Consider the following 15590-nt stretch of genomic DNA (forward strand, 5'->3'; position numbering starts at 1 on the left):
AGCTTGAGCATGATTTCTGAGTGTACAGTACTCTCTCCATAAATATTTATGAACTATTTAGTTGTTGAATTTTAATACACTGGGCATTGGGCTAAGCAAGGCCCTTGTATATGACATCTCATCTCTACAGAACTCCGTGAGGTAGGAAATATTACTGCTGTTTTACAGATGTAAAAACTATGGCTCAGAGAGATTCGTTGCCAAAGTAACATAGTTACTCGGATCTCAAAGCCAATGGTGCCCCCAACCACTTCATTATACTGTTAAGTAGATGAAGATGATACGTTCTGTCTTTAGTTTAATAAAACAACTACTTTTCTGAAAAATAGGGAAGATTATTTGTAGAGTAATAGCAAAAAAAAAAAAAAAACACGTCCTGGTTTTTTAGAAGTTACCATGATCTCAGATCATGCTGGTCTCTTCAGAGTTCACTGCAGTTGTTAAAGAGATATCCGTACACCTTTACCATGCAGCGTGAGATGGAACCAGTGATATATTACAGAGTACATAGAAACACAAGTGCTGAGTTATGGAAAATGGCAGTAAACAGTTAAGTGAGCAGAAATTTTGCATATATGTAATAGGAAACAGATTACCTGGCATTACAAAAAGAAGAGCACAATAGAGCTGGTGGATCTTGTTCTTAGGAAACAGTGGAAAAGATCAGAGACTCATTTGTATGGTGACAGGATCCCATTTCAGTGTCTTTATTCTGGAATTAAGAGCCATGATGATGGCACTTTTCATGGAAAATAGTGGGATATTAAACTTAGGAACTGTTTAGAGGGGAGACCCAGTAATTTTAAAATGAAAAGAGGGTTATTTTAGGTATAATTCCATTCTTTACTTCAAACCTTATTTTGATGATGGCCTGGAAGGTTTCTTCAATATAAAGGTTTCCTGTGAAATTCATAGGTATAAAATTTATAGCTCTCAAAAAACTTGTAAAGCAACATTTTCTTACATTACATTTTTATAAGTAAAACGTTCTGGAAACTTGTCTTTTCACCTTAACATCATTCTAGTAAAGTCAGTATCTGGTAATGTTATATACCACACCCTATCAAGAGTTTAAAAGTGTTGCTCTTTGTAATTCCTTTTTATCCATTATGACGCTTAATGATTCTTAACTTGCATTGTGTTTTGCTTTCAGTACTATTTCATTTTATTTTAGGGATAGTTATATGCTTATAAATGATGCTTTGAAATAGATTTTATTTAAGTGGTTAGACAGGAAGTAGGTTTTTAGGTTTGTTGGAGAATGTGGTGACAACTGTTGTCAGACTTGAGAGTTTTAAATTTTCTTCCATTTTAAAAGTTAATACATTTTGTTCAAAATTTAGAAAGCATAAAAACTATAGTCATTGAAAAGCCTTTCCTCATATCTATCCATATCTCAGGCAGATTATATTGCCCTAAAAATAGTTATGAATCTCCTTCTGATCTTCTATACTGCTGTGATATTTTGCTTTTCTCAGACGCTTACATGAAAAGTGATGTGAAAACGAAATACTGGTTTCTTAAATGTATTTAATATATTTAGAGGGCTTTCCTGGTGGCTCAGACAGTAAAGAATCTGCCTGCAATGCAGGAGATCGGGGTTTGGTGGCAGAGAACTCTATGGACAGAGGAGACTGGTGGGCCACAGTCCATGGGGTTGCAAAGAGGTGGATGCGGGTGAGCAACTAACACTTGCACTCTCAATACATTTAATAGGGAGACTGGGCTTGCTTTTTAAGAAACCAACTGCAGTGTATTTCTCTGGAAAGAATCACAATGTAAAATAAATATGGATTGGAGCTGATGAATAAAGCTTTGTTAATCATGGGGTAAAGCATGACTATGTTTTGTCAAGTAATTTTAACAGCTGTATTCTGTGCTTGTTGTTGTTTAGTCACTAAGTTGTGTTCAGCTCTTTGCAACCCCATGGACTTTAGCCTGCCATGCTCCTCTGTCCATTGAGATTTCCCGGGCAAGAATACTGGAGTGGGTTGCCATTTCCTTCTCCTGGGGATCCTCCCGACCCAGAGATTGAACCCATGTCTCCTGCATTGGCAAGCAGGTTCCTTACCATTGAGCACCAGGGAAGCCCCTTCTGTGCTTATGTGAAATATTTTTATTTTGCCTGCATGTTATATAGTCCCAGATATTTTTATTTAGAGTTTCTCATATTCATTATGAATTTATTTCCTTCCTTAGGTTTCTTTAACTTTTATTCTCCCCACTAGTCCCCATACCTCAGGATTTTAGTATATACAAGTAGGTTTTTCAGTTCCCATACCCACTCTGCCTCACCAGCAACAGTGGTCTTGGGACGAGATTAACAGTTGGATTCATGAGACAAGAGAGGCTTCACTCAGCACTAAGCTTATTTGTCATTGTGAATGGATATAGGGCAGGAAACAGCACAGCTTGGACAGCAGCGTCATAGTGGAGGTCTCTGGTTCTAGGCAGAGCTTGCATGTGTCCCGGGCATCTCATGCTTAATATTAATAGGTTCATGGTCCTGAGAAGCATGTTTGGGTGAGAAAAGACTACCTTAGTTTAATGAAGCTTTTACCTCTGGTATCCCTTAAGCTTTTATACCTAGATGCCATTCTGCAGTGCAGCAGCGTCTCGTCAGTACTAGAAAAACAGTCCTGATGGTGAGTCACAAACCCTGGGTCAGGTGTACAGTAACTCAGCCAGATTCTCATTTACCTCTGCAACTCAGTGCACTCCTCGAAATTCTGAGTTAAGAGCTTCAAGAGTCCCCAGCAATATCAGCAGAGCCCTGGAACTTCCCTGTGGTCCAGTGGTTAAGACTCCAGGCCCCCAACGCAGGGAGTATGAGTGTGATCCTGGTCAGGGAACTAAGATCCCACATGCCACACAGCATGGCGAAACAACAACAGTAAATCCGTAGACCTCAGCCCTGTTCAGCAAAGCCACTCAGCTGACCTTTAGATTTGTGAGAAATAATGATTGTTCTTTTAAGCCACTAAATTCATTAAAGAAAAAAAAAGAGTTTCGAGAATCATTTGATCAAGTGCCAAATCCTCAGGTGTTCCTGAGAGGGGAACACAGAAAGGTTACAAACCAACTGTGAACCCTTTCAGTTAAGGTCAGTAAACAGACAGCCAGTAGTCAGTCCCAAAGATAAATTTTTTGTCCTCTTTGATTTTTTAAATTATGGAAAATACTAACATTTACTAGAATGGTTGAAATAGTATAACAAATCACCATGTTCATTACCCAGCTTTACCAATTAATTTATGACCAATCTCATGTTTCCTATCCTTGGCCACTTTTCCATTTCCTGTTTGGAACAAATTCTAAGCATAATGTTTTTATTGATAAATTTTTCACTATTTATCTCTAAAAGGTGACTTTTCTAAAAAAAAGTAAGCATACCATAAGCATATGCAGACATATACACGTATATTCCTAAATGTAAAAAATCTTTACAGTGTTCACATTTTTAAGTTTATAAATGTTAATTTTTTTGATGTTTGAGTTTGAATCCAAATCAGGTTCAAGCATTTGGATTAGTCTTGTAATTTTTTGGTTTGTTTTCGTAGATTCTCCCACCATTTCTTTTTATGTTTTCTTGAGATTTATTTATTGAACAAGCTAGGTCATTTTACCTATAGGGTTTCTTTCCCATTGCACACACTGAACTTTACTACTTGCATTGTTGTATTATGTAATGTGTTCCTTCTGTGCGTCTATTTTATATAACTTTGTCGTTAGACCTAGAAAATTGATCAGATGCTGTTCTGTTTTGTTTTGGCTGTGTGAGTCTTAATTGCTGCTCAAGGACTTTCTCTCTTTGTGGGTGGGGCTACTCTGTTGTGGTGCCTAGGATTATCGTTGTGGTGGCTTCTCTTGTTGGGGAGCACAAGCTCCCGGCGCGTGGAGATCAGTAGTTGCAGCACACATGCTCAGTGGTTGCGACTCATGGGCCCTGAAGTGCTGGCTCAGAAGTTGTGGCCAATGGGCTTAGTTGCCACGTGGTATGTAGGATCTTCCCAGAGTAGGGATCAAACCCACGTCCCCTGCTTTGGCAGAAGTATTCTCAACCACTGGATCTCCAGAGAAACACCCCCTGCCCCTGTTTTAATTGGATAGTTCAATTCACATCTTTAAATCCACCATGGTTTGAATTAGAATACTTGTAGGTGGCCAGGCTCTATCCAGTCTGTCATGTCTTTCCCCAATTCCTGATTAACTTCACTTATTTGTGTTAGTTTCCTAGTCCTTAAATCATTTGAGCTTGGTGACCCCTTTTGAAAATTAAAACTTTCTTTAACCCAAAATAAAATTTCAATTTGAAATTAACTTTTGGGGGGGCTTCCCTGGGTCTTCATTGGGCTTTCTATATAATACAGCATGTGGGGGCTTCTCTTGTTGGGGAGCACAGTTTCTAATCATTAGAGGCATGCTCAGGCATTGAATAAGCCCATTCCAATGGAATCGTGCTTCTTACCTTTCCACATTCATGCAAAGTATTTTTTCTATTACTTCTCTCCTACAGTTCTGCTTCCAATATTGATAATAAGAGAAAAAGTTGAAAACTATAAGAATATTAGAATCTGAGATTCTTGAGTGTTATTTCTGTGCTTTAAAAAAATGTTATTCAACTAATTCCTGAAATTGACTTAGTTTTAGTGTTTTCACCTGTTAACTTTTCCAGAATTCTTTAGATATAGATATAACTCAGACCCATGAATCTGGTGGGTGTGTGCAATGTGCACATTATCAGTGATGCCCAACTCTGTGTGACCCCATGGACTGTAGCCCACCAGGCTCCTCTGTCCATGGGATTTTCCTGGCAAGAATACTGGATTTGGGTTGCCATTTCCTTCTCCAGGGGATCTTCCTGACCCAGGGATCAAAGCCATGTCTCTGACGTCTCCTACATTGACAGGCGGATTCTTTATCACTGAGCCACCTGGAAATCCCATGAATCTGAAAGTCTGGATTCTAATCTTGAGTCTTAACTCCTTTCCTGTACTGCTCAGTTCAAATAGCTGGATGAACTAACTATTAAATACTGGACTTGGAGAATCTCCCCCAAAAAATCTAAATTTCCTCTTACCAAGTTTGTCTAAAAAGTGTTGACCGAACCATTTTGCTTTTTATTAAAGCTAAGAAAGAAGAAAAGAAAAGGCATAAATCATCTTCTTCCTCCTCCTCATCATCCAGTGACTCAGATAGCTCAAGCGATTCTCAGTCGTCTTCTGATTCTTCTGATTCTGAAAGTGCTTCTGAAGAGAAATCAAAAAAAAGAAAGAAGAAACATAGGAAAAATTCTCGTAAACACAAGAAAGAGAAGAAGAAGCGAAAGAAAAGCAAGAAAAGGTCTTAATTTACTTTTACAGTACTGGCTTTGTATTCTAATTACCTTCTGTTTATATATAAACCTGTTGGGATATTGAATCAATTATATGGTACGTGAAAATATTAATACTTCGTAGCATGACGTTTAAGACCATTCTGATATTCTATAGTCTATAGATTAAATTTGGATACATTTCAGTTTTCAACAAAATCATTCAGTTCATTTTGTCTTAACTCAAAGACTTTTTTGATTAGATATGTTTGTATTTTATGGAAGGAATTTAAAATTAATAAGAATTGTAGGAAACCAATGAGTATTTTCCTTTTTTTTCCTCCTATGATAGCATAAAGCAAATTATGTCAGCATATTTACTTTTTCTTTTCTGTTATGTCTGAAAAAAATCTGTACTCAAGCTCATCTTCATAAGCCTGTTGCCTCTAAAGCAGTTTCTTTATGTGTATTTTAAAGTATTTTAAATTTATCAGTGCAGTGCATATGGAATATTTTGGTTCCATTTTAAAGGAAATTATATTTTGAGAATGTGATAATAGATACATTTGGTTTTGGTTTTAGGTTGGTTTGTCAGAGGAACGAGTATTTTCCCCGTGTAACTGCATCTTTGGTCAGCAGTTGGGGACCGGATGATAGATGGATAGTATATTTACAAAGGAAAGAAAGACCAACAATTGGAAAATTGAGGTGGGTACATAATAACCAAATGGAACTTGTTTGTGTATTTCTGTTAAGCGCATCTAGTGAAAGTGAGGCTGAAAATCTTGAAGCACAACCCCAGTCTACTGTCCGTCCAGAAGAAATCCCTCCAATACCTGAAAACAGATTCCTAATGAGAAAAAGTCCTCCAAAAGCTGATGAAAAGGAAAGGAAGAACAGGGAGAGAGAGAGAGAATGGTATGTCAATATGTTTATTTTACAAAGGGCCCTACATTCTCTATCATAGAACCTTTCTTTTAAAAAAAAAAAAAAAAAAAAACAGATTTAAAAATTTTAGATAAGATTTAATTGGTGACCTTGTCCTAAGATTGAAATTTTTTAATTGGATAGTGTTAGCAAAGCTCCTTTTTGCCAATCTCACAGCTGAAAAGATAAATTGACTTAATTTAGACAGATTTTTAAATAAAAGTAACTTTTTAAAAAAGCACTGCAGATGGCAAAAAGGTATGTTAAGTGGCATTCCAGACAAATTCCATGTAAAACAAATGTTTTACTCTGTTATTTGCGTACCTTAAATTTTTAAGCCAGTAAGAACCTTTATGTTTCAGTTTGTCTGGTGGGAGAAAATGCTGTTTTCTTTGCCTGGTTTACAATATTGTGATATTGAAAATTGATACTATATTCAAGTACCTTGAAAATTTTTCTACATAATTCACATTATTAGAATTAGTAGTTCTGTTGGTTCTTTATGTATCGTTTTAATAATTATGTCCAAAAATAGGAAAAAAAGGTGGATATCTTTCTCTTATTTATGATCAGAAATAACATAAAAGTGATAAAAATCTATTCATTCCCCCTATACTTTCACAATACAGTAAAAATATAAAATAAATCTTGGTTACTTGAATTGTGTTAATGTTGATGGATTGAATTGAGTTTACTCAACTGTTAGGAAAGGATGTTTCTAAGGAAGTAATATTAAGGAGAAAATATTTGAACTACTTTAAAATACATTTTCAAATATAGCATACATAAATGTTGTTAGTGGTAATATTCATATTATTATTTGAAAATAAGTAGTTTCTCTGTTTTATATAAAGCATGATATTAAATATTTTTCTAATTCAGACCAAGTTATCTCTGTTTAATTCACATCAATTGCACTTATCCATAGTTTTATTACCAGTGAATAATTGCTGGTAGGTTAATGAGGTACTTTAGAATAAGATAGCTTTAAAATTGTTCTCTGAACAGCATACAGCCTACTCCAAGTTTTTTCATGTTCCTTAGCACTATCAAGTTGACTTTATCTTCGTAAAGATTATGTAACAGTATGTCTCAACAGAACACAGTTGGCGTTAGAATAGTTCTTCTTATGCATTACAAGATTCTAGCATTCCTGACTTGTGGTCACTCAGTATCAATAGCACCCTCTCATCATTGACAGTTGTTAAAATGCTCCCCTACTTTTCCAAATACCTACTGAAATTGATAATACTCCTCATTGAGAACCACTGATTATATGTAAGATTTTATTAGTTTATGTTAATAGAGCTATGTTCTCCAGATTTATTTTTATTATATAATGTGTTTTAATTTTCCCTTTGCTTCCTTCTAGTAATCTACCTAACTCCCAGCCTCCTTCATACCAGAGACGACTTTTAGTTACTAGGTCTGGCAGGAAAATTAAAGGAAGAGGACCAAGGGTAGGTGATTATTTTCCCAGAAGTCCTGATAATACTGCATTTATCTTAAATCTTGGAGTGTTTAATTTTTTTTTCACATAAGTAGTTAAAATTTAGAGTAGATGTGGATATTGAATTGTATGTTCTCTTTTTATAGTCCATCTTTGTGTTGGTTCTTCTACGCTGAAAGTCCATGAGATGTTAATGGATTTTACATGTACGGTATAAAATGAGATTGAGGTTTTTCTTGTGCCTCTTTGTTACTTTCCTGACCACTGTGCATCTACTCTTGTTAAAAATTAATCCTATTCTTACATTTCATACTCTTTTTCTTCACTGGATTGTCCTCTTCAGAATTTAAATATCTTCTTATGTTTGCAACATTTTAACAAACAAGGCTATACTTAGTATATTATTTCTTCACTTCCTGCTTGTTCCTTAGTCATTTCAGGTTGTCTTCTGCCATTCTCCTGAAAACAGCACTTGCTTTATGGTCAGTTCCATGACACAAAATCCAGTGGATCCTTCAGTCTTTATCTTTGTTAATCTCCCTCCTTGTAATACTCTTTCTCCTTTGCTTCCGTTGTCTTTTCTTCCTGTCTCTGGCTAGTCTATCTTAAATTTCCAATGCCAGTTCATACTACTCTGCCTGATGTTTAAATATTGTAGTACCTCAGAGTGCTAACTCTTCTCACTTTGTATTTGCTTCTTGGGCAGTTTGAGTGCCCAAATCACTCTTGTAATTTCACTGGGTACCTGTGCACTGAAAACTCAGTTTTTCATCTGCTTTTCTGGTACCAAAGCCTTATTTGATGACCATTTAGATGCCTGGTGGACACTTCAAACTCAGCATTTACAGTGTTGAGCATAAGCACTCTTCTTCAGGCCTGACCCTCCTTTAGGTTCCTGGTCTCAGTGATAAACACCTCCATTTGTGCAGTTACTTAAACCTGAAGCCCAAGAATCATTTTATTTCTCATCTTTCTTTTCTACCATTTATACTTATCTGTTGCCAAATCCTGTTAGTTCAATCTCTCTGATACGCTGAAATCCATCTACTTCTCTCAAGTGCCACTCCTACCATCTTAGTTCGATTCACTATTATATAGTCTCTGAACTATAAATGGCTTCCTAACTGGTCTCATGGCAGTTCTCAAACTTTTTTGTCTTAGGATCTCTTTACAGTCTTAAAAATGACAGAAGATTCAAAAGAGCTTTTGTTGATGTGGGTTATAGCTGTCAGTATTTACTCTTTTAGAACTTAAACCCAGGAATTATTTAAAACAAGAGTATATAAGCACACATTTCATTAGCAGTGGGAACAGATATCAAACCATGTTGTGCCTTGTTGATTTCCTACCTGAAAATTGGGAGAGTTTAGTTATTTTAGAAGGCATGGAAATATCAGACATTTTTTGAAACCTAAAAATACATACACTTTAGCAACTGTTGTAATGCTTTCATATGTTTATATGTTAATTTTTTTCCCCTCTATTTTTTTAAAGCGTTATCGAACTCCTTCTAGATCCAGATCAAGGGATCGTTTCAGACGTAGTGAGACTCCTCCACATTGGAGGCAGGAGATGCAGAGAGCTCAGAGAATGAGAGTGTCAACTGGTGAAAGATGGATTAAAGGGGATAAGTAAGATTTAACTCTTATTTCAAATGTGCTAATTGGTATTTTTTAAACTATTTTAAATTATTTGATTTAGAGTCATTTTAGTTGTTTCTGAAAATCTTAAGGAAAATAGAATATCATTTCAGCTAATATAGTTTCCCCAAAACTTTTTTTCTTCATTTTTTAGGAGTGAGTTAAATGAAATAAAAGAAAATCAAAGAAGCCCAGTTAGAGTAAAAGAGAAAAAAATAACTGATCATAGGCATGTGTCTGAGAGTCCAAACAGGAAAAGTGAAAAGGAAAAGAAAATTAAAGACCATAAATCTAACAGCAAAGAAAGAGAAATCAGAAGAAATTCAGAAAAAGATGATAAATATAAGAACAAGGTAAAGAAAAGGGCCAAATCAAAAAGTAGGAGTAAGAGCAAAGAGAAATCCAAGAGTAAGGAAAGAGACCCAAAGCATAACAGACATGAAGAAAAGAGGGTGAAGTCAAGGAGTGAAGAAAGGGATCATGAGAATGTGAAAGAAAAAGAAAAGCCTGATTCTAAAGGAAAAGATCAGGAGAGGAGTAGAAGTAAAGAGAAGTCTAAACAGTCAGAATCCAAAAGCAATGAGCACGATCATAATAAAAGTAAGGACAAAGACAGACGTGCACAGTCTAGGAGTAGAGAACGTGATATAACTAAAGGCAAACACAGTTACAACAGTAGAACAAAGGAACGAAGCAGAAGTAGGGACAGGAGCAGAAGAGTGCGCTCTAGAAGCCATGACCGAGATCGCAGCAGAAGCAAGGAGTATCATAGATACAAAGAACAAGAGTACAGGAGAAGGGGAAGGTCACGGAGCCGAGAGAGAAGAGCAACGCCAGGAAGATCAAGAAGTAAAGATAGGAGGAGAAGGAGGAGAGATTCACGGAGCTCGGAGAGAGAAGAAAGTCAAAGCAGAAACAGGGAAAAATACAGAAACCAAGAAAGTAGAAGTTCACACAGAAAAGAGAATTCTGAGGGTGAGAAGAGAATGTACTCTAAAAATCGTGATCATAGTAGTTCAAATAATAATAGGGAAAAAAAGGCAGATAGAGATCAAAGTCCATTCTCAAAAGTGAAACAAAGTAGTCAGGACAATGAATTAAAATTCTCCACTTTGAAAAATAAGGAGGATGAGAAGACCAGATCCTCAGTGGAAAAAGAAAACCAAAAATCAAAGGGTCAAGAAAATGACCATGCACATGATAAAAATAAAAAATTTGATCATGAATCAAGCCCTGGAACAGATGAAGACAAAAGTGGATGAGTGAGTTATATAACTTCTTATTTCCATTCTGTCTCAGATTTTAAGTTTTAGAGACTTGCTGATGATCTTCCTTATGTTGTTTTTTTCTTTTCATTGTTTTGAGGTTGGTTGTCCTTTTTTTTCCCCAATGTGGACTTTATTGAGTTGATCTTTTGATAATCTGCAGCCTGGATAATTTGTACTGCTAAAGTTTTAATAAACTTGAAATGAGAAAAACAGTTTGGTGTAATACTGTGTGCTGTGTTTAACTATTTCATGTACGCATTTTTGTGTTGCAACAATCAGCCAGTAGCAAACATGCTCTTCTTTACCCTAATTTGTGTGATCGGCCAGTTGGAAAGAAGGATAACTGATTGTTGGAATACATTATTATAGAAGCTTGTGTTTCTCATGATTAAAGTAACCTTAGAAGCCACTTGGTAGAAGAAATCTTTTTTTTTTTTTTTTTAGAAGAAATCTTATATAGATTTTTCGATTGCATTTATAATAGAGGCTTGCAGCAGCAGCTTTTAATTATACAGAAGTGGGACCCTAATAACTTGAGATATTAAGTCATCACTTTTGATTTTATATTAATTTGTGCTTTAAAATATTTATATTGCACTTCCTGTGTTATTCTTTATAGTGCTACCAGTAGCTGGTTTCTTATTTTTCCTGTTTTGTTTTATCAACTGTCTATAGATATAGTTTTTTTTTTCAGTTGATGTACTGTTTGGGTTTGAGTGGCTGTTATACAGCATCTAACAAGAACTATACCTTGAGGATCAGGTTGTAATTCTCAATTCTGTGTTGCTTTTGGTCTGAAGAGATGAAACTTGCTTTTGGCGAATGTTCTGTTATTGTCATTGCCCTTCTCTAAAATGAAAACAATACTTTCCTCACTAAAACATACCACTTGTGCAGGTCTTTGTTAGACAAATTCTAAAAATTGTTGGTATTGACACATAAACTTATGAGATTTCTCTTTTTGGCCACTAACCTAGAGTTGAGTGTTATGTTGCATGGTTGTTGGTTGTTTTTTTTTAAAACTTGAACTGACCTCTCTAAATCTCATAACTGAGTTTCAACTGGCAAAAAAATGCATCTCTTTTATATATGTATCACAGGCTGTAGCATGTTTATGACTCTGATTTCTTTCTATTCAGGTGGCTTTATATCATTACTATTAATCATTATTTTAACTTGGCATGTATAACATTGCCACATAGAGTAGAGTAGAAAGTGGCAAAATTTGATAGCTTACAGAGTTAAACACTAAAGATATTCAAAGTCCATTTAGAAGTTTGTGTATTGTATATTGCTATTTTAGTGAAGTGTGGCCTTTTATTCTGTAATTTCTCTTCTAAATAGAATACTGAACATCCAGTAAACACAAAACCTGCCTCATTTGAAAAGAAATTTAAGAATTCCAATTAGTAGTTGCCTTTAGAGTGTTTTATACTTTAATATTTGTCAATATAGTATCAAATAGCTACTTACTTATCCCTTATTTGATACTTATAGCTACTTATTACCAGGTAGCTCCTTGGTAAACCCAGTAGCTACTCATGCTATTTGTACTGAGCAAAGCAATGCTTATTAATATAATACTTCCCATTATTGATTAATACAGTAATGATACATTTGGCATTGTGGTAGCCACTTACATAATGAATAGGGTGATGATTATAAGATTGTTTGGATTATCCTGAAACAAATATCCATATCAGGGTCTTACTGAATCTTTTTCCTAATGATAAAAGTAATAGATGTTTGTGATAATCCAGGGTGATTGATTCCTTAGAGATTTTGATTACAAACCTTAGAGATAATTGAGTCCTGAGTCCCCAAGCTGTATAATGTGTTATATATTTTAAATTAGTTTTTGCTTGTCTTAAATTCAGTGAACTGCATTTAAAAAGTCTTTGTTATAAACTATTTGAGCTTCAAGAAAGGTGCTGTTTAAGAAAGGATTTCTAATAATAACAACAAAAAAAGAAAATCCATGCTAATTAAAAAATACTTGTATGTTATCTGATCCCAGAACTTTACTAAGAATTACAGATAAGTAACCATAGGGGGGAAAACTAGTAATTACTTTAATATGCTATTTTGGTTATCAAAGAAGCAATTCTATGCTAAGCATTATTTCTAGACCTATAAAAACTGTTAAAAAAAAAAACAAAAAACTGTTAGCTGTTTTTACAGTGAGGTATGGTGAAGGAGTTGAAGTGAAAGATGACAATCAGCTAGATTTTATTTTCACAATGTAAATAACATTTAGAAAATGATCAAACAGCATTAACCATACATCTGCTTTTGCATCTGAATACTGCACTGATCAAGTAATTCTTTGATTACCTTTTTAATAGTTGTGCAACCCTTACTTTTTACTTTGAACAACTCTTCCTAAAAGTCAACTATTTGTTTCCTGCCAAATTGATATTATAGTTACTTTGAGGTAAATTGTAAACTCAAACATCTTTAAGCAGATTTAAATCCATTTAAAGATTTTTACTTTGTTTTTATTGCCTGATTGGCAATACCTGAGAAATGAGAAATTTTTTATGATTATTTCCTGTGAATTCTTTTTCTGTGTAAATCATCTGCCACAGAACTGACACTGCAGAGAGATTAATGTTAATGAGCTTGTAGGGAAGATACCAGGTTGCTTTAAAACATTTAAAAACTACTCCATAGTTAAGAGAGTTCATAGAGCATGATAGTTTCTAAGTTTCTTAATCAGATCCCTCACAGAAATTTCAAAGAATTTGTCTTATAAAAATCTATCTTTGCACAAATGTAATATTAACTCACCTGAGCTTTGCCTAATGGCCTTTGATTCTTGTGCCCAGTAGAAAATATGAAACTGAAAAGTAAAAATTTCTTTAATATTGGGGATAGGAATACATTGGTGTTCTGGTATTTTGAGTAATAATATTACTTGGCAGTTCTAATTTGTTTTCAAGTTAGTGAGTGAAACAAATTAGTATATTTTTTAGTAGTTGATTTTGCTTTACTCTTGGTGGCAGTTTGTTTTTTTTTGTAATCACACTGAACTTTTATAGTAGATGTCTATAGAAACTTGTTCCCTTTACCTTCAATAGAAGGTACTTTAAATATACACCATATTGTTGTTACAGAGAAACATGAAATGGGCTGTTTTTCTGTCTCCTTTTGGTTGTATATACTGTAATTGTTCAGTTTGGTATTCCTACATTTACTGTTGAATAGACTCCCAAAGAGTAGTAAGTTTTAACCTGTTTATTGTGAAAAGATCTGTTTTGCTACAAATTCTTGCTTAAAAAATAAACTCCAGAAGTGTAACATTGGCTAATAGTGACTTCCCAACTGCCTTTAAAGGATTGAGGCAAATGTAAATTCTGGCCTGTGTTGTGACACAAGTAAATATGAAAGGAAAAGAAAAATCACAGATTTTTAGAAATTTCATCAGAAAGGTTGAAGAAGGGAGTTGTTGGGGGCTTTTGTTTGTTTTTATGTACGCGGGGGGAATGGTGGAATTGATTTGTGTGTTTCCCCACCACCACCTTTTTTGCAAGCAAATAACCTATGTTTACCAAAAGCACATGCTGTATATTTTGTGTCCCCCTTTGTGTGTTTATAGTATTTTGAAGGATAAATTAATTGGGTATTTGTATGTGAGGATGTTAAAAGTTGTGGCTGCTCTCTGTGGAAGGGAAAAACAAATGAGGTTTAAATGCACTTCTTTTCCTAGCTCAAAAGTCACTGTGATGTATATTTTTTTAATGAAATTTAGGAATAAAACTTGTTGCAGTTGTATAATTAGTTTCAAAATGCTGCTTCTCTTATCATTAGTCTAGTAACTGTTAAACTGTTTTATGCAAACTGCATTTTACAGAATTTAAACTGAAACTGTATCAACTTTTATAGTTAAACATTGTATTAAATAAACTATACTATCAAATGGTTTGTTTTGTATTTTTTAAATTATTGATTGTATTAGTTTATTTGGACTTTTATTTCATTATTAGCTTTTAATAAAAATAATCATTTAATACTTTTATTTTACCCATAAGAATACAGAAATTGTATTGGGGGAAAACTGAGCAGAGTTTTAACAACGCTGAACTTTTAAGAACTGAGCCGGCAGTGACAGTTTCCGGTTTAGGGATAAGTTTTAGTGTAATTGTTTAATCATAATGCTTCATGTTGCAGGGTGTCTTTTGCCTCAGCAAACTTTTAAGGTTATACATGGAATTACTATCTACTGGAATGCTACCATTTGCTTTTTAATTCCTCCAAATTTCTCAGCAGTGGGAACATTGTATTATATCCTGTGCCTGCTAGTTTTAATATAACACTTAGCATTATAAAGCCATATAAACGTTAACTAAATTTTATAAAACATACTGTCTAGTTTTTTTTTTTTAATTTAAATTAGACATCTTTAGGGAAAATGAACCTAGTTAACTTGAGTCACTGAACATATATATGCTTAAATAAAAACATTTTGACCATTCAGTGATTTATATGTGTTAGTAGGTGAATATTATTGAATTCTCAAATTCTGGAGTGTTTTTAAATGTTTTATTAAGCCAGGAGAATATGTAAAATGTGAGTGTGTCATATGGGCTGTACAGATTTATGTATTAAAATACTTTTAGTTTCAATTTGTGTTTTCTAGTTTCATTGCTTTCTAGGTTTCTTTCCTAAACATATTTCCTAATATAATACTGTATTTCTTTTTATTTTTAAGTAGTGCTGATTCATAATTTTTACACCTCCCTCACCCCCAAGACCTCTCAATAACCCAAAATGTTTTAGTTCAAATTTACATCTTTGCCACAAGTTTTAGCTATGTTTTATCAAATTAGTGGCTTAGAACAGTTGTGCACTAATAGGTACAGATAACAGGGTTTCCATTTGGAACAATGAAAAACTTCTGGAACTAGATAAATGGTAATGGTTGTACAATATTATGAATATACTTAATGCCACTGAATATTCTTAAATAGTTAAAATTACACATTTTGTTG

General features: G+C 34.3%; 1 protein-coding gene across 11 annotated transcripts in view; it reads left to right on the plus strand.

Annotated features, from left to right (window-relative positions):
* The window catches only part of PPIG (peptidylprolyl isomerase G), a 43053-nt gene extending 28531 nt beyond the window's left edge, over positions 1–14522 (plus strand). For 10 of the 11 annotated variants that reach the window (XM_043487674.1, XM_043487668.1, XM_043487676.1 and 7 more), the window contains 5 exons: positions 5130–5343; positions 6071–6232; positions 7614–7701; positions 9186–9322; positions 9486–14522. In XM_043487674.1, the coding sequence (XP_043343609.1) occupies positions 5130–5343; positions 6071–6232; positions 7614–7701; positions 9186–9322; positions 9486–10593 (1709 nt within the window). In that variant the 3' untranslated portion in view covers positions 10594–14522. Of the gene's footprint in view, positions 1–5129; positions 5344–5896; positions 6023–6070; positions 6233–7613; positions 7702–9185; positions 9323–9485 lie in introns of all 11 variants that reach the window. The other variant, XM_043487677.1, reaches the window with a different exon arrangement.
* Positions 14523–15590: the final 1068 nt, after the last annotated feature.

This window comes from Cervus canadensis, chromosome 15 (genome assembly GCF_019320065.1).
Source record: "Cervus canadensis isolate Bull #8, Minnesota chromosome 15, ASM1932006v1, whole genome shotgun sequence".
In the NCBI taxonomy this organism is placed as follows: Eukaryota; Metazoa; Chordata; class Mammalia; order Artiodactyla; family Cervidae; genus Cervus; species Cervus canadensis.